General features: G+C 36.8%; 1 protein-coding gene across 8 annotated transcripts in view; it reads right to left on the bottom strand.

The window, feature by feature from the left end:
• DST (dystonin) overlaps window positions 1-27,881 on the bottom strand; it is a 296,184-nt gene that overhangs the window by 10,347 nt on the left and 257,956 nt on the right. For 7 of the 8 annotated variants that reach the window (XM_051614873.1, XM_051614876.1, XM_051614875.1 and 4 more), the window contains 18 exons: window positions 26,091-26,288; window positions 25,458-25,586; window positions 22,745-22,915; window positions 21,264-21,419; window positions 20,828-21,034; window positions 19,104-19,223; window positions 15,003-15,172; window positions 14,525-14,684; window positions 12,915-13,109; window positions 11,574-11,702; window positions 8,050-8,193; window positions 7,020-7,208; window positions 6,149-6,278; window positions 5,207-5,370; window positions 4,746-4,908; window positions 3,347-3,501; window positions 3,112-3,186; window positions 2,248-2,265 (listed from right to left, as the gene is read on the bottom strand). In XM_051614873.1, coding sequence (XP_051470833.1) covers window positions 2,248-2,265; window positions 3,112-3,186; window positions 3,347-3,501; window positions 4,746-4,908; window positions 5,207-5,370; window positions 6,149-6,278; window positions 7,020-7,208; window positions 8,050-8,193; window positions 11,574-11,702; window positions 12,915-13,109; window positions 14,525-14,684; window positions 15,003-15,172; window positions 19,104-19,223; window positions 20,828-21,034; window positions 21,264-21,419; window positions 22,745-22,915; window positions 25,458-25,586; window positions 26,091-26,288 — 2,673 coding nt within the window. The remainder of the gene's footprint in view (window positions 1-2,247; window positions 2,266-3,111; window positions 3,187-3,346; window positions 3,502-4,745; window positions 4,909-5,206; window positions 5,371-6,148; window positions 6,279-7,019; window positions 7,209-8,049; window positions 8,194-11,573; window positions 11,703-12,914; window positions 13,110-14,524; window positions 14,685-15,002; window positions 15,173-19,103; window positions 19,224-20,827; window positions 21,035-21,263; window positions 21,420-22,744; window positions 22,916-25,457; window positions 25,587-26,090; window positions 26,289-27,881) is intronic. The other variant, XM_051614878.1, reaches the window with a different exon arrangement.

Genomic DNA, 27,881 nt, shown 5'->3' with positions numbered 1-27,881 from the left:
TCAAATACACCTCTCTGGGACAGTCTTTGACCCTTGGAGAAGGCTGGCCATAGTTCAACTGCACCTACTTTCTCCAGAGATGGAACAGAAATGTTTTAAATGCAAACCACACAAACATGCTCCCTACTTGTTAAATTACTTTAGTTCTTTGGTACTACTTAAACCAAGAAGAGAAATAACATTTAAAGAAATATTACTTTTAGGAACCAAACAAAAGCAAAGCTTGTCATTTAATTCAATAATAATTTCTTGGGTTATAAATCAGAGCATACACATGAGCATTATTTGTAAAGGCTTTTTAATAATGCATTCAATATGTTCAGAACAAAGAACTGTTTTACATATGTAGATCAAAGTTAAAAAGAGAAATGGAGTCCAAAACGGTGCCATTTATTTTCATTGGCTTGTTTCTAAGGAGAAGTTTTGCTAGAGGTTCTAAAGATCCTATCTTCCTTCTTTTCTTTATTTTTATCCCATTCCAGTTCAATTTTTCAGTTAGACCCATCAGGCAGCTATACCAAGGGCCAGACACACTTTGGAAACTGCCTAGGCTGTGATTAATTCAGACAGTGGGGCTTCTGGAGGTATCTATCAAGGCATTTCCCTAATGGTATTTCAGCCCATTTCCTTCTTAAAAGAGCCTGGGTACCAACTTTCCTTGAACAACATTTACCGTTGTTTCAAATAATCAGAGGTAAAAATGCTGGAATAAAAACATAAAGCAGGTCTAGTTTAAGCTACAAGAAGGCCCATTCTTGATAATAACCATATAACATCACTGTCATTAGGAAAGCCTCAGCCAACTTGCTTTAGGTGCTTTTTACTGTGATGATGTACTGCACCAGTCAGAGTTAAATGCTTTCAAAAAACATGTTATTTTTCCCAGATCTGGGAGTACAGGTGACAGATAAGAGGATTAACATAATTTAAAATAGTCTTTTCAAACAGAGGCTTGTTCTATATGTGGAAAACATTTTCAATTATTATGTAGATATACTGCTTGAGGCATGTGGCAAAATTATCCACTGCTCTCTCTGCTTTCTTCTATACTTCAACAGGCTTTGACAATAAATAAGAACACAACTACATTTTCAACATCTCTAGATTTAAAATAGCTAATGGTAAACACCAGCATACCCAGAATGGATGATACATATTATTGCCTTTATAAGAGCATAAATAAGATACTAATGGTATTGGGGAAGCTGTCTATCAGTATGTTCCACAGGAGTAAGTCAGCACTGGTCAGCATTCCTCTCCATACCCCTGAGCAGTGCCACTGCAGTATGACTCCTTGGGGACCCAACTGACACAAGGTATTCTCAAACACAGCTCCATACTTTATAGACTTGCCAGAGCTCTTTAAAACACTTCAGGAGAGGGAATAGTCTGAACTGGAATGGCAAGTTTACTTTGCCTGTTTCCAAAATAATGTATTTAATGATTCATTGGGTTAGGACACAAAATATCAACAATCAGCTAGGTTCTTAATCAGTACGCTTGACTGCACACAGGTTATTTTTTTTCTTTGCAAAAATGAAAGTATTTTTTGCCCAATTTACAGTAAGTGGTAAGAATCATAGAATCATAGGGGTTGGAAGGGACCTCGAAAGATCACCTAGTCCAACCCCTCCGCCAGAGCAGGATCACCTAGAGCACATCACACAGGAAGGCGTCCAGGCGGGTTTTGGATGTCTCCAGAGAAGGAGACTCCACAACCTCTCTGGGCAGCCTGTTCCAGTGCTCTGTCACTCTCACAGTAAAAAAATTTTTTCTGATATTCACCTTAAACCTCCTATGCTCCAATTTGCATCCATTACTCCTGAAACTGGAATCTGTTTACTGTGATTAGCTTTTAGCTTATCAGCCTAAAAAATACAACACAATTTTGAAGTGTTCTGCTATAAAACTAATAAACTAATCATAATTCTAAAATTGCAGCTTAAATGCTCAAGATTTTTTACTATGGGAATTGTTGCTGACCATTGTTTGGTTCCTTTAAAAGTAATCTCCTTAATGAGGAAAATGGCCAAAGAAAGCAGGTGAGGGACTGAAGAGGAGGGATCCTGAGACAAAGAATGCTTCCATAGCATTTAAAGAAATACCACAGCTGACCAGCAATGAATTAGCTGAAGATGAAAGGATGGCGAGATGACTGGTCATTGCAAGCTTAAATCACTATATGTTAGAAAATAAAGGAAGAAAAAAAAAAAAGGAAGTTTCATAACACATTCCACTGGTTTATACCTGATTTCCCAGGAAGAACTGATAAGAAATGAAAAATGGAAGAAAGATATGATTAGTTTACAGGAAATTCTCTATTTGACTCCAGAACACATGCAAACTAACACATTAGACATTCTAAATAAAGTATTTACTTCAGAGATTAGCAGGTAGCTAGCCGTCCAGACATCCAGAGACTGAATATTGGAAAATACTCAAGGCCTTTGTTTCCTTCCCATTGCTGTTTTTGTGGTCTTTTAAAATATTATACAAGTATTTAGTAATCTCTCTTAGCCAAATACTGGCTATTTAATCTGAAATTGTTCTGGTTATTGAATCTAGGCGTAGCAGATCCTTCTCTACAGTGTGATATTTGTTCTTCTGTGATCTAAAATTGCTCTGTAGATATCCAAGACACTTCTTGCACATCTTCAGAAGGAACAGTGTGCTCCAATGAAATAAGGGAGGATAAATGTGACTGAATACACTTGGGTAAAAGATTTTTAAAGTACAACACAATACCACAGGAAGACATCACTGGTTTTATAAAACTAATAGAAAGTTTAAACACTTTGGGTACCCAGGCAAAATGATTGGCTTTTAAGGAGCTGTTGTGTGTATGTATGCATGCATGTATATATGTATGTGTGCATGTAGCTTTCGGAAGTGCCTGTACATTGGAAACAGTTTCAGTGAAAACAAATACAAGCAGCAGCATTTTCCCTTATGTTCTAACAAGAAAAAAAACATAAAATTTAGACAAGCTTGAAGACAACAGAATTGTCATACAAAATTCCTCTAAATTAATACAGCCTAATTCCTTGCATAGCCACGTCATATGAAGAATCTTTAAGCTGAAAGAACTAAGAAGGTCCTTAGAAGACTTACCCTGTACTTGTTATCCCCAATCTGTTCCACTTGAAATCGTTTTGCACATTTACATTTAGCTACCTGCCTTGTAACCTGCAAAAAACCACAACTGGATAATTACTGCTAATATCACATTTCTAAAGATTGTGTAAGTGGTAAGCTTCAAATTATATAGGAGAGAAAAATGAAATTAATTATTAAAGAATGTGACCCCAGTAGAATAGAGTAAAATTTAAGAAAGCAGAGAATGTACCTCATCTTCAATTTTGTCAGCATCTGTGAGGGGCTTGTATGCATCCTTGTTTGGATGAAGAGCTGCTACAAATTCATAATAGTCAATATATCCATCACCATCTCTATCAAAAATGTCTGCAACAGCACTCATTTCAAGTCGGCTTGTTGGGAATTCTGTAAGACAAAAGACAACAACAAAAGCTAAATTTTTTCTGCTTTTCAATCCCAATACAATGAAAGGCTTTATCACAAATATTAAAAGGTTTTTAGGCACTAGGTGACAAGACAATGCTTATCAAAAAAACAAGGATATTTAAAAGAGTGAAGGAATCCTCTGAAAAAAAAATAATCAATTTGCATATCCAATGTTACCTAGATACCTGATTAAAATGAGTATCAGTGTGAATTGAAAAGAGAGAAAGAAGTAAGAGCACACACTAAACTGTAAGACATAAGTATTTTTTTAACATTTTGACCTTCAAAGGGCTTAAAATACCACAGATTAACAAGATAAATTGTTAGTGAGGAAAGGTCAAGCGAGAATTTCACTGCTAATTAAATTTGGAATGCAAGGCCTTCCCACTGCAGAAACACACAGTGTTTTGCTAAATCCTTCTTTAGATCAAGTTTACGGCAGCAGAATATTAACCTACACAGAGATTCTCTATGAAATGGTCAAAGAAAATAATTTCTAGATGGTGAACAGGGGTTAAATAATGAGTATTTAGCAGTTATAATAAGTTGATACCAACTGAGTAAGCTCTTTAACATCTTGGTGGTTCCGGGGGTTTTTTATCTGTCAATTCATAGTAAACAAGTAGAGTCCACGTATAGTGACTGTATTATTGCATTTCCTAAAGCAAGGGAAAATACATACACGACAATACTGTCCTACTGAATAACTTTAACCTGAGATGCTAAAAGCAGCCCAATTCTGAATCTTCACTCCATGATCTGAAGATAAAGGTTTATTTTAAGTAGCAGGCTGCTGAAATTAAAGATGATCACACACAGACATGATGTGGAAGGCTTATGTTACCATCAACTGTGCATACCTAAGGAATATTAATCCACCAGGAAAGCTAGGAAAAGTCTCTTTCTAGTCTGATTGCTTGAACCTGGTCATGGTTCATGGAAACACAGGTTTCAGAAGTGACATGGTTTCTTTCTATAATTGAAACTACGCCATTAAAAGTTCTTTCATAAAAATCAAATGGACATATGAACTGATCTAACGAAATTATCTATAGGTTTTATAAGGTAGGTTTTACTATTCTGACTAAACAATGAAAAGTAATTGTTGAAGTGGCTCGTGTCAGGAATGACAATCCTGAGACCTGGAAAGCAGTAAACTATGAATTAGACAATAATGTAAATGGAACAACATGGTTCAACATTAAATTAATTTTATAACTTACTTGAAGACAGAATTCCATCAATAAATTCCTGCCTTGTTATCTTTCCATCCTGATCTTTATCAATCCTCCTAAAGAAGTCCATCACACGAGACTTCTTATGGTTCATCCACCGCATGTATTTTTTCCTCCAAATATCAAAGTCAAAGTTGGCAAATTCTCTCAGCTTAATAAAAAAAGAGAAATATTTTTTTTCAGTTGAAAAATCAATGTCAGAAAAACCACTTTAATAATTGCCTGAGGACCTATATAAATATTTTGAAAATTCTTAACTCTCCTCACATTTAAAATTACAATGACAGCTTTTAAAGCATGTTATAGCTTGTGTATCACAGTATTTTCCATAAGCTGTATCATGCCATATAATAAACAAAGAAATAATTTGTTTACAGTATTGACAATTTAATACAGGGTAAACAAAATTATGCAGAAAGTGTGTGTATTATGTCCAGTCATTTTCTGACCTCTTCAAGTCTGTCCAAAGCATCATTAAGTTTTCTTCTTCTTTCCAAGGCCAGAAGCCAGACTTGCTGCCACTTGCTGACTAGAAGGTTTACCCGTGGATTCTTGGTTTCGATTTGTGCCTGGGCTGCTGATGGATACATGCCTGGTGTTGGGGAACGCTTTCCTGTTAAAACATGATAAAATGTGCAAGTCTCACCCAGTTCAAACAAAACAAACATTCACATGAACGGTACTTGACCTTCTTAAAATTACTCTTTCCTGTCCCAAGTAATGAGCACATACCCTGATATGATTCTATCTAATAGTTTTGTGGGGTTTTTTCTTTTTTACCGCTGCTGGGAAGGGACCACACAGTGGTTAAAATATCTTTTATGTAGTCAGAAGCAGCTCGTAGTAGCTACACTAGTGAAGCTGCACAGGTTAAATACAATCTTTGCAATTCTCTCAGAGTTGCAAAGTAAACAACCTGATTTTAGAAGCAGGTTCCATGTATAGATAAGTACAATGAGTAAGTATATAAAAAATACAAAAATCTGTTTCCTCACTTGATGATTCACTTTCCATTCAACTTCACCAAACACACTTTCTAATTCAATTAATGTAATTTCACAGACAGCACAAAATTTTGTCTCTGTATCTTTATGTAAAATAAGTTGCTTGCACTTTGAGATAACAGTAGATTTTAAAGACTCAGCACGTGCACACTCTTCGAAGTTTCACAGCACGTGAAGGTATTCAAGAAGCATAGGACAAAATTTAAAAATACAAGACTGCTATGAGAAATTTCCTATGAGAAATAAGAGATAATTAGAAAAATCAGCCAAGAGAATTTCACCCTGTTTAACTAAAAGTTAATCAAGCCTATTAGATTATTAGTAATGCTATCTGTATAGATAGACCAATGGTGCGTGTAACCTGCTCCAAAATACTTTATTACTTACTTCCTGTTCTCCCCTTATCAAGAACAGGAATATGAGACTGTACTGGAGTGGGTTCAAGTGCCTTTCTTTTATAGGTCTTTGTAACTTTGTCCACATCAGGTTGTTTTCTGGTCATTTCCTCCATGAATGTCTGCAATCAGATAGAGGTGGTTTTAATTAACAATACACAAAAGTCACCACAGGAACAAAACCCACATAAACCAGCAAAACACCGAAGTTACAAGAATTGCACAAAAAGACTGTTCTAATGCCAGACTCACAAAATAGACCGAGATAAAGGTTTTGTAGGTAAGAAAAACTGGCCGTATAAGCTTTCATGGCCACAACGGTCTGGCTGTTAAAGAAAGACTGAATTTAAACAATAGTCTGTCAAACTCCTGTATTAATTGTGTATGGTGAGGTGACAAACAACAGAATTTTGACTATGAGTATTTCAGTGTTCCTTTCTGTCCAGATGGCAGTTAAAAGAAGTGAGAGAGCACTGGTGTGTAAACTGGGGTAAGCCTACGAGCATTCCCTGCACCAGTGACTTTTTCTGGCACTTCATAAACATGTTTTTGAAATCCAGTACATAAAGCCACACTGCAACACTACTTCTAAGGTAGCAGCACTACCTGTGGGGAGTTGTAGGTTTGCTTTTAAAACAATGTGGCACTGAATTTTTGTTTTGTTTTGTTTTTACCTCTGTGTTTAATAACTACAAGCACAGTGTAAACATGCAAAACGCACAACTGAGTATCTGAAAAGAAAAGGGTTTCAAATATTAAGAGAGAAAATAGCTAAGGAGATCCACACCTGATTACAAAGCCCAGCTGAGGTGTGGACACCATTTGTGGAATGTGTAGGACACAGGTCACTAAACATGCCTCACCTGGTGTTCAGCTATAAGTGCTTTAACTTCCTCAATCTCCTGAGGGATAACCTCTTTATCTTTTTCAGTAAGTGTAGTCTCTGCCCACTGCAACCAGGACAACAAGGCTTCCAGCAACTCCTGGTTAGCAAGAAGTCCAGCCAGAGCTCCTGCCAGTCTCTGTTGATGTTGTTTAGCCCATGCTAAGACCTTGATAAAAGAAACAATGCATTAATAAGTGCACATATGATTTTCTTAAATATGTAATTGAGATTGCTCTGTTAACCAAAACTGGAGCTTCCTCGCAGACCTATTGATGTTTGATTATCAAAGGTGCTGGACGTAATAGCTGATCAATAAGGTGCTAGGTAACTAGAATTCCCAGTTCAACACCACTATTTTTCCACAGATACCCAAGACTAGCTGCTGTTAAATGCAATTATTAGCACATTCAGTCAACATTTTAAAACTTTATCAAATGATACCTATAAATTAGTGACTCGCACATGATTTGGTGTCTGTCTTCTTCCTGGGCAAAGTTTGCTAACACCAGTAATTTTGGTTTTCCTTAAACTTAATATATACAGAAATTACCACCTTAGCATTTCAGAGTGTAGTACACCCTCTGAGACTTACTTATAGCCACTTAAATAATTTGTAAATCTTCCAGATTAGAATATGTTCAACTGACGTTCTCTCTGATGTAATTAGAAAAATGCTTCAAGTACGCCCTGCATTTTCTTTCCTTTGTAACATTTAAGTTTCTCCCTAGAAACTATTGGCTTTCTTCACATGAGACGTGTCAGACAGTATTTCCTTTAATACATACAAACAAAGAAACTTGACCATCTGCTTTAGTTCTTAAAGTTCTATAAGTTTTGAAATAAAACCTAGGGAAGCATGGTATTCACATCCATCACTGTGGGTATTTTAAATGTTTAGTTCTCAACAGCTGGATCATTTCCTCCTAGTGTAACTTCCACATTAGTTGTCAGCTATGTTCCAATCAAAGACGGACTGTTGCAATGAAGATGGCTTGACATATACTGACCTCTTCAAACCTGGCTCTGATGATTGTTATCCAGTGCTTAATGGTAGTGATGGAATCTGGGTGGCAGATAGCTAGGATAGCTTCTCCCATACCTGTTGCTTTATTCAGTTCTGCCTTTTTCTCTTCCAGTTTCTTCATAAATTCCTAAACCAGAGGTAACAATTTCAATTACATGTTGACAAAATCTGCAAGAGATATCTGGGTGCATAGTCTGGAAGGTCACAAGTCTCTTGATCACTTAAACAGATTCAGCTTGCCAGAGGCAAGTTTAATTTGTCTGAGAAAAGTTCAGTATGTTTAAAAAGCCTATTCCATATAAAGTACTAAATGGAGGTCTAAAACCTTTGCTCCAGCTTGCCACTCCTTAAAAGCCCAACATACTGTAAATACTTGAAAGACACACACTCTAATTAAAAAAAGAAGGAAAATCACAACATTTTCAAAATGCTGTAAAACAACTATATAATGGTTAGAATAATTATTGGCAACATTTCAGATGGTTTGGTTTGTCCGTCAGTTACAGTAACTCTTCATAATCAACTATCAAGCTCCTAGCAGAGGCCGGGAATGGCCAGCTGTAATTACATGCTTAGACAAGATCACAGAGAACTTCATGAGCAGCTATACTAAACGAACACAAATGTGAAAACTCAGCAGCTGAGGGGGAAGACAGAGCAAGAACAGGAACAAGACTGTTAATTAACCAGCTGTTTTCAGAGGCCCCGCCATGTGGGAAAAATCTTGTAAAAGCAAAAGGATATTCACAGCTTTAGATCTTCAAGCTCGTAGCCACTGATGTTCCTAAGGAGTCAGGCAGAAGTGGCAGGACCAGAACTGGGTGCAGGGAGGAAACATAGAAAACTGAAGAATTTTTCCCATCTTTTCTATTTTTTTCTTTAATATTATTACTACAATAGTTTTCCTCTTCTGCTTATTTTGTTATGTCTAAATGTTGTGTAATTCTCTGTGTGTCTTCATGAGCACCCTTAAGTGGAACTGCCAACAACATCTCTCAGTGCCTAGTGGATTTTTTTTGTTATATTTTAACATCTTTAATTGGGCTACAAAATGGAACCACATCTCCAGAACTTTAACTCTCCCTCTCTCCATCAAAACAAAGAGCTATTTTAGATTCCAGAAGTTAAAGAAAAACTCAATTACCCAAATGTCATAAAAACAGACTATACACCAGCTCATAATGACCTTATCTTGTGCCTTTACAAAAATAAATATGAAGCTCTTACAAAATAAAAGTGTAAAAGAAAATCTCTTTTGCCTTGTTCTAAAAGCCTGGAATAGCTAGGCTGTATAATTAAAGAGACGCATTACTGATTTTGACGTCATCTTAAATTAATGTCAGAGTTTAAGATCCCATCACAATAGCATTCTCTTAACCCAAGTTCCTACACTATTTCCGTTAAAAAGGTTTGGGAAAAGTCAAGGTGGGTTGTAGTGAGAGGTTATGCAAGGAAGGTCCAGGAGGAAAATAAGCAACAACATTGTTTTCCCTGCACAACTGTACAAGAGCATCTCAAAATCTCAATCTCTGACACACTACAGTGTTTTCAGCTATTCCTCAGGAAAGGGTACTAATTATACTCAGTTCTGTGGCAGTCCCATGATACAGGCACGTTCACAAGAGGGGAAGATGGGATGCTTCTCATTAACTAATGCAGTGCATAAACCTTTCTGCCTGAGATAGAAGAATTAATTAAATCATGTGCAGTATTTAAGAAAAGCAGTAATGGGCATGAAGATGGACCATTAGGATAAAATACCATCCTGAAGAAACCTTTCTACACGTAGCTGGATACAAATGCATCAAACCATCTTACAAGAATCACAGCGATAAAATGAAGACACATCTTATGTTTATGTAAATTATGTCAAAGTCATACATTTTTATATTAGTATTGCTGCATTATAATATATATATGGTGTTTAAAAGTAATAGGTTACATTTTCCCATATCTTCTTTTTTTAGTTCTTGAAAGCTAATGTTCTAAGTTTAAGAGGAGAGACCACTCATTCAAGGAAGGTTTTGGAGTACATGCTTATTGAGTGGTAAAGCAGCAGTGCCACAATCTGTCTAGCTGGACAACTTCTGCAATTCTATTATTTGGCCTTTAAGAAGAAAATGTGGTTGGGAAAACATCTTCTAAAGCCTACTAAAAAAAATTAGGTACAGTATGGCCACATCTAACACTGAGGGTGGTTGTGTTATGCTAGCGATTATTCTCCCCAGCTAGACTGGGTTTCTCAGAGACTAACATTGATTTGGTTTGAAGTTCCAAGTTATGCTTCAGTTTTGGCAGCACAATTTTGAACTTTAGTACAGAAATATTTTGTTAATTGATCTATATTGCAGAGGGGGAAATTTAAGATGGTTTTTCTAATTATTTCAGTGGATCTAAGATTTAATTCAGACTGTTCTTTCCTCTGTATTCAGAAAATAAAAAAATTAAATGAAAGGGAACTGATGAAGCACATATGGAGGAATGGCAGCTAAAAGACAAACTGCATTGCATCAGAGACAGCAGGTTGCTACTGCCAGCATTACTCAGCTTATGTCAATGCATGCACACATTTGCCAGCTAAGGAATAGCATTGTTTCCAACGCACTAAATTAAATCTGAAAACTGCTTTAGAACACTGCAGTCTGAGTACCATGAAAACTCCTTAGTTAAGAAGCATTAGATAGTAATCCCTGCATGCACTGCTCTGTGTAATAACATTCCCAAACTCAATTTAAACAGAATGTTTTTGTACTCTCCATTTCGTAAATTTTTTGTTACAACTTTCTTCAGAGCAATGACAAACAACTGTATTAGTCTTATACTTTGTTCTGTAACATTCTTGGTACTATTACCACTGAACCTACCAGAAAAGCTTTGCATGGGCTTCATTGTGTGTTTGTAGCCTCCTGTTTGGGGAGTGAAAATACGATCTCTATACTACTTACGTTGCCATTTTCCCATTCCATTACTACAAAAGTAGTTTGACGGCCTATGATCTAGTATCTGCAGAACCTATGGCACTGCAATATTTCAGTGTCTAATGCATGTGAAGTATGGCAGCATGCTGTTTCACCATGATGGAAGGTTAATGGATGACAACACCATTCTGCTGACACAAATGACTTTGAAAGAAAAGTATATCATGTTTTGTTCAATAATGCTAGGAGGACAGGTATACTTTTGCTGCCGTAGAAGTCTGTGCTAAAATTGCCAGGGAGCTATATTTCACAGAGGATTTTGCATATGTCTCTAAATGTTTGCAGCAACTTTCTAAAAGCCCATTATTTTCTTAGTAAGCCACGATGACTCAAACAACAGCCCAACAGCAGTATAGGCACCAAACTGTCAACTCCATTACATTTCTAACTTCTCTATAGAAACAGTTGCAAAAAACAAACATTAGACACTGGATATGGTGATACAGGACAGGCTTTGCCTCATTTTCTTTATTCTACCCTCTAACAGACCTATGAGAATGAAGAGGATCCTCTTCATTTTCTTGCTTACCCTGTGTTGGTCTATCAGCGTACGCAAGGCCTCTTCATCATCTGGAAGGACCCCATGAAAACGAAGCGTCTGCTCTGCTTCTGCCAGCCACTCCAAGAGGACATGGACCACAGAGTGGAATTCTTCTGCCTGTTAAGATACAAGAAGTAGTCGTGGTCACGCGTGAGGGGATCTGACAGACACACTGCAGCTTACACAAGGAGACGGACTCCACATTTGGAGTCATTAATCACATAGCAGTACTGGCACATTAACTTTCCATTAAAATGTCAGTGATATACAGTACTACATTTTCATAACTGTAAAAATACCTCAGGCTTCCCAAAAAATTATAGGAAGCCTAAAAGCCTGTTCATGCTTTTAGCCATCTGATTTATAGCGTATTTGCAGCTCAGTTGAGAATGTCATGACTTTATGCTGACAAATTACATGGGAGGTGCTTTCATGTACCATCTGGAGATGAGAACTGTATTTTCTGCATGGCTTAAATCACCAGTTAAACAGAATTAATTGACAGCCCATTGGTGACTGACCCTTTTATGTCTGGAGAAAACAAGAAAGTTTCACCTTCTGGTAAAGCCATATTCTGACACAATTAGTGTTTGAGGTAGCTCAGGATTGCGCCAACTGAGAGACCAGAGAGCTGGACAAATACAGTACTCTGGGAAAGCAAGACAGGACTTTGGTACACAGAGGATACATCACAATTGCAGGAGCCCCATCCTAGCATTAGTTCAAGCTGGTATATCTTCACAGAGCTGTACATCCATCTTATCTCAGGTCTGGAAACAATACAGATGGACCTACTTGTTTGGGATCTGTACCAGCCAATATTGACATAAACAGACTGCTCTAGCTTCTGAGTGCACTCAGCACAACTCCATTTTTTCTGCAATGTATTTCACCATGCACTGTAATTGTGCCAATGTAAACAAGTTTTCAGTACACAAATTTACTCCTTTCCCATAAGGCACGAAGGGCATACGATTGCAATCTCCAGCTTCCTGTGAAAGGGGCGTAGCTCTTAATCACCCTTCACGCTTGACTGTAACTTCAGTGATTTCCTTAGATGGTAAAGTCTTTGAAACATTTGCTTTGCATTTGTGGTATAGACTAATAATAACAGCAATAATAAATGCTAAGAGGCATTACTTATGTGCTGCGGTAAAGGGATGAAGACAAGGTAAGCTATGCACGAGCAAGAAAATTAGTATTTTCAAATGTAATTAAATAAAATTAATGACGTGAAGTGAAAATGAAATTAAATTTTTGGCAACGAGACTGCAAGATATTTTCTCCACCTTTCCTAAAGTACATGTAGTACCATTAGTAGTACTCTACCTGCCGAAGAGCCTGTTCTAGACGTGTTTGCTTGGATACTGACAGGGCACAAACTGTCTCCCAGCGAGTGCTTAGCTCCTGCATTTGGACTTTGACCCAGGAAGAGTCATCACGACTGCCTTCTATCAGCTCTCTGGCAGAGCGCTTCAGAGCTTGGACACTGCTTGTTCTTTTTCCCAGCTCCTTCTGGAAAACCTAGGCACCATCAAATACATTTTATATGTTTAATTTATTAAGGCATGAATATGTAAAGAGACACAAAAAACCCAACTGGTTATAAGAAGAAATCAAAACATGGATAAATTTACTTCAATCAAGAATAACTCCATCAAAATGACTCAAATTGCTCAAGTTCTGCTCATTAGGTTCCATATGAAGATATTTACACTCTATCCTATCAAAACTGGAATTTGCTAGGAAAATGCCAGGCAGATCCTGAGAACCCATCCTGATGCAATGCACAGGAAATCTAGCCTCCTTGCCATGCTGGCTTTACACTCTTTATCACAGCAATTGATCTGACACACTTGATTAATGCGCAAGATTGCTGCAGCAAAAAAAGATCAAACAAAATGCTAATAATCAAGGAGATGGTTTAAAATCATAAAAACAGAACAAAAATCCCATCTTGGGGTATGACTATAAGGCTGTAGATCTCGCCATATATCCATATGTTTGTTTGAGAGTATGTTCATATTTGCAGATAGAATAAGCTCCAGTTACATAAAAGAAGCTCTTAAAAGAAGATATTACAATACAGTATACTGTGCCACTGCCTATGACGTAGTTGTGATACACAGATGGGACTTCAGAAGCAATTGCAGCATATTTCGGGCTAATTTTTATAGACAACCAATGATTCCAAATACTTTTTTTCTGAGGGACAAAATCTCCTCCCTGAACAGTCTTTGGATACTGAAGTCACTTGTAGAGGAACAGAAGGAACTCCACCTGGTAATCCTTCCAGGCTCCAGAGCTGTCTGCAGCCTTTGCAATACCAGCCATTTCTTCCAACATACTGACCTGGAAAACTGGGATTCAGAGGCGTAATCCTATATCTACCACTTGCTTCTGTCTCCAAAAACATTTCAATAAAAAAATACTGCAGTTTGTCAATGTAGGATTCCTGGGCCATAGTCTAGTTGTATATTCCTGTGCATAACTCAAGTATTGCAACTACTTTTCTCAATGAATATACAACAGCCCTTCAGGTTTGAAAGGCTGCTGCAGTCATGACGAGTGCATTGGACATTTGGTTAGCAGATGTACTAAATAAGAAGCTCTGTCTCCCCTAAAAATTTCCAGTAAAATAACTTTTGCAACCTCTTGTCCACACATACATATTAATAAATGCATAGTTATGATTTCTGACATATTAATAAATACATAGGATAGCAGCATTAAACGGAATATCTCAGTGCTAACTGGTGTCAGTAAGTCACTAGCAGTTGTTATCTTCCATGTACAATATACATCATTTTTCACTGCTGACGACGTTTGTTTTATAAAACTATTCCACGTTTCTAATAATCACAGAATAACCCAATAAAGACAGCAATAAAATGCTATGCTTACGAGTAGTAATTAAAAAAGAGTACTTTTGGAATTACCTTGTGATTGTCAATCAGGTTCATCACTAAATCAATGTCTCCATGTACTGGCTGATCTTCTGCTAGCTGAGGTTCAATTTTGTACAGCCAGTCAATGAGAGCTTGCAGAGCATCAGTAAATTGTCCTGAAAATAACAGGGCTTCCTCCAGTTTATTTTGTCTAGGGAAAAAAAAAAATGCAGGTGTGTGCACACACAAAAGAATCATTAATACACTTTAAGAAAGTATTTCCAGCATAAAATGGTAACAACTAAGAGCTGGAAATAATTGCTTCCCTTTTTAAATACTGGGACCACCTTCCCTGCCCAGCCCTTCCATACCATCAGGGAACTATGCACTCCTAGTATTTTACGACTTTGGCACTCTTAGTTATCAAACAAGTTAGCCACTCTGGTATTACTTTTACACAACAGAAGCCAAAAGAATTATCCTGAGCCTTTTACTTCCCTGCTGAATAATTAGATTGATTTTCATTTACCTTTCCACTGATTTTCCACAAATTGTATCCCACTTATCCCTTAGTTCACTCAGCATATCATCAAGTTTCAAATTGTCATCAGCCAAGGTAGTCTTTTCTTTCAAGGAGCGTCCAGTCCTATTCGTGGTATCATACACAGAATGTTTTGCACCAAGAGATTTCTGAAATTCCTATATATATGGAAGAAAAATAAAACATTAATATAGCATTAACTGCTTTCAGGCCACAGTTAATTAATCTTTTGACGTATTATTTGCAATGGAAATTGTAAACGTTGCTGCAAGAAAATTTTAAACTTACTGCAAAATGCCTAGTCTGCTAGTGCCACAGTGCACTTGAAATAATACAGGGACCTGCCACCAGCAGAACCTCTGCCTTTTGTCTCTCTCTGAGAATGTAGCTCTACACCTCATGGAACAACTTCTGGAAAACCCCTCCACTGAAACCCACAATTCCTGTCCTACCATAATATTCCTAAAGTTCAGCAAAGGGCTGCCTGGTAGCCTGAAAAGTATGAAAGAACCGCTACTTTGAAAGCCATGAACTTAGCAGTCTTCACACTACATTTTCACATGCTAAGATTTCAAGTTAGTGTAGAGCAATGCAAGGGCTACAAAGGTCATTCTGCTGTAGCTCATTGTGGTCAAACTGGGAAACCTCCAACCATGAGCATTTAAGCCTCCTAAGACTGAAGCATACTATAACTGGGAAGAACTGCATGCCAAAAGTGTACAGATGCAGGCACAAGAAGCAGCCATGTGACATCTCAAATAACTCAATTTGGGCTTCTGAGATCCAGGGACTGTGAAAGGTGACAGTGACATAGCAGTTGCATTTGCCTGCCAGCTCTGCCAGCTCCTTCTGCCCAGAGCCTCTGGAAGCTTTTCCCAGGCACAGAGGAGCACAAAGAAACACAGCTCATCTGATAGCACAGAGGAGTTAACCAACTGACAAAGTAAATAATTAAATAAAGGAACAATGCTAAAAGACAAAACCAGCACTTCACAGCACCTTTAAAGTGTAGCAATGCCTAAAATGTTTTTATTTCACACCTTCATAAACTGTTAGCAGGAAAATCAGGTTTAAAAAAAAATATCACAAGTTTCCTTGAGGAAATTTTTATATATATCAATATATATATATATATCGAGATATATATATATATATGTATATATCTATATATATATCGATATATATCAATATATATATATAATCAATTTTTATATATATATATGATTTTATATTTTTTTATATATAGGAGTTTTATGTATGTGTGTGTATATATATATACAAACATATATATATATACATACATATATATATATGATTTTATATTTATATATATAGGGTTTTTCTGGTCACAAAAAAGTACTAGGCCAAACTGACTTTCCCATGTGACCATGTAGGAATCTCCTCTTTTTAGGTATTAATATCTGCCAGGGAAAGCTCAAGTGGAATGGAAGCCTAGAAGGTAGGCATTAGGTTATGACATGTGGACAGTATGACAACTCCTTATATAAAACAAGGAAACAGAATTTAAGAAAGAATACAAGCACCACTGTCAAGCTAGAACTCCAATAAAAATAACTTCCAAAATGAAAATAGCCATTTTTAATAAAAGTTCCTTCAATACAAAAATTGTCTGTGCTCCTTTTTTTTTTTTGATAGGGTTTATTACCTACTTAACACTACATGCACAGTGTTACTTGATTTACATAAGGAAACACAATGAAATTGCTGCCAGAGAAGAATCATACAGGTAAAAGAGATTTGAAGGTGAAGAGAGGGTTGCAATCAGTTCATTCTTTGAGAGACTACACACACTACAAAGGGTCTACTTTAATTTGATTTGAGAGGTATTACTGAGAGTAGTAGGTTTTGATTTAAAGCAACACAAGATGAACAAAATCTCAGTCATTAACCATCTACCTTCCTTCTAAGGAAAATAGGAACATACAGATAAAATTAGTCAGGTTCATATAACTGTACAGTAAGGAACATTCAGCATTAGCACAGGAATGGATTGGGTGACCTACTAAGGGTTTTTCCATTACTGACTTCTAAAAATGAGAAAAAATTGCTGATAAACAGACCATGAATAACCCCCAAAAGTCCCTGGCAAGACACTAGATATGAGTTAAAGAGAAAACATATTATCTTGGCTTTCCTCTTTCAGGGCCCTTTTTTTTTTTTTTTTTTGGCAGTAACAACTGGCAAAGAGTGAGTCCAAATTACTGCTTACAGCACAGACAGAGCACACATTCAGTTCAGATAGCACAATCGTTAACTAAATGGAGCAAGGAAACCTTCAAGGCTGGACAGAAAAGACAAAGACAGACACAGGGGGTACATGTGGGAGTGGAAGGAAAAGACTCAAAATACAAGGAAGGACATTGCAGTGTTGGGAGGTTTGACAGCTCATTAAAAAACAATAGAGTTGATGTCTTGGAGGGTTGTTTGAAGTTTAAAGTCACAAAGTTCACAGACCTCCCTCTCTCACACACATTCATCTCTAAATATTCAGTTTCAATCCTAATGTCCCTGTGCCACCGTTCCATCCCATTCCTGCATGAGAAATGAGATTCTAGAAACTCATGTAGCCATTCTCTGCAGGCATTTTATACGAAAAGAAGCTGGAGAAAAGTTATCATTGAGAGAAGTGATGCGTCTGCCAAGCCATGTGAGGAAGCTTGGGCTCATAAAATAACTGCTATAGGTATAAAGAACAAGTGAGATTTTATCACGTTTAACATTCCAGAAGAGGGGAGGAGAATATGGCAGAGAGTCAAACGTCAGGATCTGAAAGGACCTCAAAGCAAAGTCACAACTTGTTGTCTGTACTCATGAGGATTTTGAGCTTTTAATATAAACAAAAGAGAGGACTGGAAGGATGAAAAGACTGAGTCAGAGAGGACAAGAACGACTCTCTTAACAATATTTTTCCCCCCTAAATTCTCACTGCAGACTTCAAATTCTGGCAACAGCAGCAATCCCAGAACAAACGGAAATTGCAGACTAAGCATAACAGAATGCTCATGTAGGTTTTATCTAAAAGTTTAACACCAAACATAGGTAAAACTATTTTTGCTTGACGAACAGCCAGCTTTCACATATTAAAGGAGAATATTCTCCTGGTTGCTAAATCATGTCATCATGTAAACTGAGAGTTGATAAAAATATAATGCAGAGTGATGCAGTAACCAATCACTAAACACACAAGGCAAGACTTGTCAGAGGTAAAAGCCATCATCAGAAGCTACACTCAGAGCGGAAAAGTTAGATATGCAAGCACTTGGGAATATTATGCAGAATGAAAAGCAGGAGTAAACAGAGACCAGTAAGACTGACATGAAAAGTAGATTATGTCAAAATGTAGAAAAATTATCTTTCAATACTCGGTCTCTGATGTAACTGCTCCAAGATTTATCTTGATAAACAGTCTGTCTCTGAAGATCCTACCAGTCACCCACTTGATTCTCAGTAATATCTCTTCACAAAAGTAAAAATGAAGACTTGGTCCATCTATTCTTTTGTTCCATGTCTGATGGAAATACAGAGCTTTTACATTACCATTATTTGTTTGAAAAGCTACGTCAATCAGAGAGATTTTTACATTTTTACCTACAGTATCTGGGTTTGTGGAAAGCTGGTCCTGGAATTTTGAATCCCATGAAGAGAAAGAATGCTATGAATGGTATAGTTGTGATTTCTAGAGATTTAATTAATATTTCCACTTGACATAAAAAACAAAATCCCAACCCAAACAACTGTATGGTAAAATTATCATTTAAGGACTCAAAAGATCTGTAACAAAATATCTTCAGAGATTCCTTCTCTTGAGATACTATTACTTCTACAGTTTCCATTGTGCTGTATTATGTCTTTACCCTCCACAGTTACTCATTCTCCCACAGACCAAGGTAGGAAAAGCCTTTTTTTTTACTCTGCACCTGAAACACACCACTATTTAATTTCATGCAAATAAGCACTCTATCGTAGTGAGGCCACAAATCTCCCTCCTTTGCTGACAAAACAGTACAAGGCTGACAAGACTTACCCACATCTCACTGGGCACTTTGCATTGCATCACTCATGACTCACCTTATGCTGTGCAAGCTGCATCTTTATTTTGTCAGGGTCATTTGCAATTTCAAGATCTGAGTCCAAAGATCTCTCTGACTCTTCTAGCCATTCCATAAGTTTGTGCCAGGCTTCATGGAACTGCAGGAAAGTGAGATTCGCACGGGTTTTAAAATTCACTGGTTCGTAAGAGTCCAAAAACATTAAATCCCAACCAATTCTCTACAGGCCAATAAAGTACTCTGTAGGCTTTGGAAAGATTGGTTGTGCTTTTTCTCCCCGGTCTAGTGCAATGATGTGTCCACTGGACTTAGCCTCCCTTCTCCCAGATGAATCAGCAACCTTTAACGTACATGATCTGCACACATAGCACACATCTTTCAAAGATGTTTTGGTAACTTCTGTTGATGTGTTGGTCACTTAGATTCCTACATTCTTAGTAATCAATAGTAAATACAGCAAGAATGGGGCTTAGCTATTGCCTGTAAGGGTCAACTGTAAAAAACTGTAAATCACTGGGGAAAACTCCCGTCTGGATGATTGCCCAAGATTTTCCCTGGGATGCTCATAAACGCTCTCATTATATCAAATGCTATCTGGATGGGCAAGGAACAGATCCTTGATCTTCCTTCCTGACTCAACAGAGAGTGCTTCAGGGAAGGAAGCAGGGGAAGACCAAAGATTCAACTAGCTCTCACAATGCAGCATCCCTTTGAGATTCAATTTTTCCAAGGTGGTCACTTCTCTCTCCACACCTCTTTTAAAAATTCTTCTTTTCTTGGCTGCCCACAGATGAAAGCACAAGGAACTAGTTCAGAAACTGAAGTCTCCTGGACCCTGTTTTTCAGGGCCATGGATCCCACCATGACACCAGTACTCTTGAGTACTCCTTCCCTGCTCTGCATAGCTAGTTGTTCTAAATTAGTAATTTATTGCATTCAGCTCTGTAAGTACATATAGAGATGAAATCTATCTCACTGCAGAAATGCTGTGTGTGTGAACTGCTGGAAAATAGATAACATAGTTGAGTGGTGGTAGTAGAGAACATAGAAATGTGGTTTGGCTGTGAACATGACCAAATCTTCAATGGTCATGTTCACTTCAGTAAGAAGCTAGAACATCCTATTGATGTTTGAAGAGATTACATTCCTCTCACACGTTTTGCCTCTTATAATGTATGTTCTGCATGAGGGGAACATGAATCTGAGCAAAAAAAGCATGAATGCTCCCTGGTGAGGAAAAACGTTTTTAAAAAAAAACTCTCCAGGTTTTTAAGGGAATAAATGGAGATACCTTACTGCATAGAAGATACTGGTCTAGTAACTAACATAAAAGATTAAGGAAGTGATGAGTATTAATCAGGGTACAAAGTAAGTCCAAGAAGAAAATACTAAGACATACTACCACAGATTAGCAAACAGGGGTCATCACATACTTTAAAATATAAAGGAGTTGATTGTGCAACTTCTTTTTGAGGACAGATGGCAGTAATACACATCTGGAAGCCATACTGTAACTTTCTTCTTTCAGACTATCCTGTATTGCAGACAGAAGTCACTGCTTGGGTTGAAAATGATGCTTTCACCTCCCAAATGAATCACAAAAATTGCTCCACTAACTCAACAGTGTCTGCTACAGTAAAACCAGACTTACTTGAAAGTGCTTTAAAGCACCATATTCTTCAAAAGCCTGGATGTAATTACAGCTAAGTTCAAAGAGCTGTACAACAGCTGTTGTCCGATTACCTGTTTGGCTCTTTTCCTTGCATCATCCAAAGCTCTTCCCCTTTCAACTAAGCGTTGAACTACTTTTTCCCATCGACTCTGTACACTAATCAGCAGATTCTTAATAAGGACAACATCCTGTTTCTGACTGAAATATTTCAAATGGGTTCCAGTTTTGTCCAGCTCTATGATCTGATCTCGATGAGAATTCACTTCTGTTGCAAAGACCTTGGAAAAAAAGGAGAAAATTACTCTGAATCCTATGTTGCTCAAGCACAGGGTAAACACTGAAAAAAAGAACTCTTCTGATAAAGAGTGATGTAGCGAGAAAGAATATAAAATGCAATTTTAAAACAAATGTTTCTTAAAGTGCCAGCATTACAGGGTTCATTTGGACATTGTTACAGTATCTCCACAGAGTGGGAGAAAAACATTACACATCTGTTTCTTTACATACCTTGTGTTCATCAATTTGAAACAAGACAGTGTCCAAGATAAGACTTGGCCGAGAAGCTGCAGTTAGAGTTTGCTCAGCCTGAGTGAGCCAATTGATGAAATCTTGAAGTGAGTTGTGGAACTCCATTGCTAAATTGAGGGCTTCTTCCAGTTTGGCCTGTAAAGATACATCATACTTTAATAGCAGTTGATATTGTGCAGAGGCTTCAGCCAAGTAAGCCATTTTAGTTCAGCATTTTGGAGTAAACCATTTTAGTTTAGCATTTTAAAATATTTTTTTTCCAAATCACAGTTTCTGAGTTTTAAAATAACAGCCTATATCTGAGCATATTAAAGGAGATGGATAAAAGAGTAACAGTAAAATTATGCATGATAGACAAGTAGAATGTACAGCACCTTGGATCAAGCTAAAATTTTCCACATCAGAACATTACATCTTCTACTACTTAATCCTAATAGGACATATTTTTCAATTTCAATACAAAACCAGCAGAACCTCAGAAATCTAAGGTGGCAGTGCATTTGGAAGAGACTTGAAGAGGTCACCTCATTTATCCTCTTGCACTGAACAAGTAAGTTTGCCTAGGCCATTTTTTTTTTTAATAAAGCCCAACTGTCATTTTGGTTGTCTGCTTCTGGATAGAGAGCTTTTGTTTATCATGAGATAATAGTCAGAGATTTTAAAAAATTTGCACTTCTAGCCTAGCTGAGAACTTCAACTTTACAGCTTCCTGCAAGAAGTGCTCATGCTAGGTATTAATTAGTTTGACATTCTTAGATTATACAGTTACCTTAAAAGACACCAGCACTTTAAAATATAGCTAAGTTTTGAGTTAACTGATTGTGCTTTATACATATCAGGGTTGTACAGGGAGTTCCTCTGTTTGTAATTATTGACATTCTTCATTGTTTGATTGAGGTAGAACAAATGGACCATACTTCGTGAAGGAATGAAAGCAAAATGAAATTAATAATAAGAAAACGTATGTTGCATATCAGTGAACTCATTGATCTACATTAGAACAAAAGGTAGTCCATTGAAGTACATGGCAAAAGGCCAAGCACTGGGGAATTCTAAGAAAAAATTGGATAAAAGCTAGGAAAAGTAATGCAGCAATTCTGTATTGAGAAAGCGATAAACTTGAATGATCAAATAATTTTATTCCAGCTCTCATATCTATGGTTACTGTAATAAAAGCCAGAAATGCACTTATCCTACCAAATGAGCATTATCTGTACCAGTTAATGAATTTCTATGGAACAGACTTGTGCCATTCTCACTGTCCTCCCCTCAATTATGGATGATCAATTTCTCGAGTCCCATTTTTCCCCCAGTCCTTTCTAAACATACCAATGAATTCTGCATAACTGCCTTTACAATTAATTTTAAATCTAAAAGATCAAGCAAGTATGCATGCGTAAAAGCACTGAACATGCTTAAATACATTATCTACACTTCTATTTTCATGTTAAAACACATACTTTTCTTTCACTGAGCTTTGTTTGTACTGATTCCCATTTTTCTTTTAAGTTATTTATGTCCTGTTCAACATTTGTTTCAGCAGACTCTGGGCATCTTGCAAGCATCTGCTGGCCTTTCTGCATCAGACACTTGTATGTCTCTTCTTTGGCTTCAAAGACAGCACATAGTTCCTAATTAAAAAAAAAAAAAAAGGCACCAAAAAATAAGTCAGGTACTCTTTAGAAATGCTAGCATAATATTTATTTCTCCTCCAACACTTAGCAATATGATTAAGACTAATAAAGGAAACACATGTAATTAATAAAAAGCCAAATGAGCAAAGAAAGGGTCCAGCTCTTCAGGAAACGAGAACTTGTATTGTCTGTCAGATGTTTTCTCTGAGATCCAAAGCTTGGCAAAGAAAGTACTATGCACTTATTGCACAAGTTTTGCTACAACTTGGTTGGTTTAATGTCCATCTGTAGCTGAAACACAAGACATGTCAGCATTGTACAGTGTGGTGAAAACCCAGAACTATCCAATACACCTTCAAAAGTGGGTTGGACAACTTGGGAGGGATGCTTTATTGTACACTGTCTCTTGTCTGTGTCTTCCTTCACTCACTAGGCAAGAGGCACTGAAGACATTTTGCATGTATAGAGATGGCTGGAAGTGTAATGGTAACTAACAACAAAAGGTCTTGAACTAGAGCAGGGTAGATTTAGATTAGACATTAAGAAGAAGTTGTGTACAATGAGCGTGGTAAAGCACTGAAACAGGTTGCCCAGAGAGGTGGTGGAAGCCCCATCCCTAAAAGCATTCCAGGTCAGGCTTGATGGGGCTCTGAGCAACCTGGTCTAGTTAAAGAGGTCCCTGCTCACTGCATGGGGGTGGACGAGAGGACCTTTAAGGGTTCCTTCCAACCCCATACATACTATGATTTCTATGATTCCTTAGATGGAAATGCTGCCCAATCTCAACTCTGTTTTTGAACTGATTGTGGTTGAGGGCTCTTTTATTCAGATCTATAGAAATAGATCTTACACTCAAGAAGATGTTTCATAAAATTATTTCTAATGAGAAATAAATAAAAATGTAGTGCAAAACTTTATTATTCAATTACACATCACAAATTAACAATTTGTATCACTTAGAGGCCAGTTTCAATTTGGAACTTATGATAAATAGTATGTAACACGACAAGTGCTCTCAACTTTTCAGCTGCCACAAAAATAAATAAAAAAAAAGAGAACTTGCACATATCTGCACAAATGCACCAAGTCAATGCTGCAGTTATACAATGGCCCCCAATATATTAGCAATCTGTTACACTGTACACATACAAGTTAGGATATTATTGTACAAATTATTGCAGACACATTCACATTTGTTCCAACTATAATACTAAATACTAATACACTAAAGATTCATAGACTAATCAATCTGTAAGTGTGAAACATACAGACAATTTGCATAATAAAAGGAAGTACCAAAGAAAAATCTGAAATTTTACAGTGAAAATTTTTTGCTTTTGATCTGACTTGAGGTCCAGGAAGGAGTTACTGACTCTTACGGAATCGTTATGCCCCACTCTTACAGAAAAACAAACAAAACACACACACACACAAAAAACCCACCACACCAAACAAACAAATAAAAAAGGTACTTTTTTCTGGGTTTTTTTTGTCTTTATGACAGGCAGAGAAGGACTGGGGTGGCTCAAAATGCCCAAGTTATATCTGTGTTTTGTGTTTTCCCTAGTTTGCTGTCATAATTAATTTTAAAGTTGTAATTTATTTTCCTTCTCAAAAGTAGTCACTGGTAAATTTTAGAGGAAAAAAATGAAAAAGTGCCCCACACTGGTGGGCAGTGACAACATAAGTCCAATACAAAATCTGATTTTTAAAGCTATGACACTACAGCATTCCAGTGGAAGCTAGGTCAGGCACACCAGAGTTCAAGGACAGTTCAGTAAATATCACTCTTATATCTGAGCCAGGAAGTCAGGAGTTTAGATCACTGCATTTGGGCTGATATCCTGGCCTTAGAGCATAGCATCATTTTACATAGATGGAGCACTATGAACCATCTTCCTCTGAGGTAAGAGATCAAGTTTAAGTGTCTTTTTTTAAGCTCTATGGTTTTACAAATGAAGAAATCCATATAATGTTTCTTAAAGAGAAAGGAAGGGAAGGAAGGCCATAATTCAGGCATCCTGATCAGCTTGCCATTTCTAATTAAAGCCCTATATGAGCCAACAGTCCTTATCAAATCTATGCTAATGATGACAATGTCAGCTTTGGTTAGATAAAGAATAAAGGATTGAGTCTCTTCAATCAAGGCCCAATTAATGCGGATCACTTTTAGATTCATCTCCCTATCTTGGAAAAATCATAAATGTAGTTATGGGGACAGAAAGGAACAGAAGAATAGGAATCACTGAAAAACCTGCAAACACTTTCTGTTTTTATTTCTGAGAATAAGAGTGCAAAAGTTCTTTTATTTCTGTCTCACCACTATTAATGGCTTCAGCTTCGGTAATCTCCCAAGTGAATACTTTTCCTACACTGAAAATAACAGTGTTGTTTTGAAGGCTATTACTTTTTTTTTTTTAAGATACTGTACAGACATTGTGATATACAGAACATGCTCTGCTGTATTTACCATAAACACTCTTGAAAGATAGTTAGTCCTGAAATACAATTTGCAAAGCATTCTAATACTGATACTTACCATATGGGTATTAAGCTGCTCTCTTGCTGTTTCTGGTAGGCCTCCAACAGGTTTTGATGCCAACAGCTGACGTTCAGTGTCTGTCAGCCACTGCTGCATATCTTCAACTTCACCATGGAAACCTTGGGCCTAAAACATACCATATCATTTTAGAGCTTACTTAAATGTTCTCCATTCCAATACTAAATCAGATGTAGAAGTATACTGGCTATAGATTTTATCAGATATTTGTAATAATCTGAGGAATGAAAGAAAAAATACAAAGAAAAAACCAAACTAAACCGAATTCTAAGCTAGCTCAATCCAATCTAAATTATAAAAACAAATCTTAAAAACAGGCTAAATAAGCAACTGTGAGATCAATGTTTTCCCCAAATAATATACGTACACAAAAAATGTCACCCTTTTAAAAATATGTAGGCCAAAAGTTGAAGTCTTAATTCAGCACTAAAAAAGACAAGTGTCCAGCTGTGGAAGATACAGCTGGATTCAAATGTTCTCCAAAATAAGGACTGACTGCATTATGGTTTTGATTTAGGCCAACTTCTAATACATGTATCTATGTATCTCATGTAGAAAGACACTTTTTCTGAGATTTTTTTTTTTTTTTTTTTTTAATCATTTCCTGTTCACCTGGATCAAGGCACTATCCAGCTGCTGTTTCCTTTGTTCTGTTTTTTCCAACACATTTTGCCAGCGCTGATTCAGGAGTTCCAACTTGCTCCGTAAATTACTTGCTTCTTCAACAGCACTTGATTCAATCAGGTCATTTCCTGCTTTCTTAACTGCTTCCACTGTAGACTGATGAGCTAAAACATCGTTTTGCAGCACCTAAAATTGTAACACAGTATGTATGAATGGCCACAATAAGTTATTGAATAAAGGCAATTACAGTGATTGAGCTAGCTCTAATCCAGTGACAAGGCAATAGTTTAACATCAGCACAGGTACTAGTAATTAAAGCTAATAACTAAGGTCTATTCATTTAAAAGCAGTACCAGACCATTCTGCCAAAATGCTATATTTTGTTTTTATATCTTGGAAAAATTAATAATATTCCATCCAATATTTATTTCTGAAATTATTAAAGGTTTCTTGTACTGCTAAGGAATGATTTCTTCACTTAATTTACTACATACTTATCTTTAATAGAATTTTTCTTTGGTTTTGAAGTTAAAGTGAAAAAAGTGTTATATATAGTAGTGTCAATTGCTATTGGAGGAGTAGTCTAAAAAGAGAGGAGAGAGAGGAACAAAAATACCAAGTGCCTGTGGTACCATACAACAACCTGACTGCCACAGTGTTTTCAGGCATCTCAGGTCTACAACTCTTTTAATGTTATGCCAGGTTATCGGGACACTTCAGCTGTGCCAAAAGCTGGGGAATGATTGTAATACTAATCCTGCAAGACATCTCCACCTGGTTGAACACCTGTTGTCATCAACCACATCAGAACTATAAAATGCAAAACATACACTTGGGAAAAGGACACTGTTTCCAGAAAGATTTAAAGAAAAAAGAACAAAAAATATAATGCTTTAAAATACCAGAAAATAAAGAACAGAATAAGATGATATCCAAAAAGGAAGGTAATGGTAAACTGCATTTAAGAAATTCCAGTTTATGACTGCTTTCTCTTACACTGTCTAGTTCAAACTCACCTCCCTATGCTATGCTATAGAAAAGCATATGGAAAAAATATAAAGCTAAATGCAAAGGAATTTTTATATAAAATATACAGAGCATTTGATGAAACAGCAAGTCACAAAAAGCCCTTGTATACAAAAAGTGCATCCCATTTGCTTCCATTCTTCTACGCTAAGCACCATAAGATATAATTATTTTATTTTCCTAACATGGTGAAAAAAAGGGGATATTCACAGAAGCAGATGCATCTTACCCCTTCCTTCCTGCTGAGGCTCACTAAGAGCAAGGTCTATTCTTTCCAAAGTTATTCAAGAGATGCATGTTTTTCCAGGCTACCGCAGGACGCACTACTGTGTGAACTTTCTAACCTACAAACTCTGTTTAATGAAAAGGAAGTAGATTTGTTCATGTGTTTGCTGAACTCCTTCAGCACTTTAGGTAGATGAAGTCATAATGATGTCTGGATGCTTCTTCAGTAGTAAAACACTTCCCTTTGATAAGAATGTAAAAAAGTTCATGGAGTGGAATCTGGATTTGTAATTTTCTTTTTTTAAAAAAAAACAAACCCTCTTTCTAACAGTAATCACATAGGGCATACTGCTCAAGTTCCAAATGACTACCCAAAAGGCTTCACAAGCTGCTTAGCAGCATTACCACAAAATGCCTTCATTATCTGTGTACTGTCCATTTCAACCAATTCTTTCTAAGTTCAAAATGAACTCTAAATACTTTTCACATCATATGCAGGCCAAAAATTAAATGGCAGATTTAAAGGAA

The sequence above is a fragment of the Apus apus genome, chromosome 3 (genome assembly GCF_020740795.1).
Source record: "Apus apus isolate bApuApu2 chromosome 3, bApuApu2.pri.cur, whole genome shotgun sequence".
Taxonomy (NCBI): Eukaryota; Metazoa; Chordata; class Aves; order Apodiformes; family Apodidae; genus Apus; species Apus apus.
Note: the sequence above shows the minus strand (reverse complement) of the source record. Positions and strands in the feature narration are given on the sequence as shown.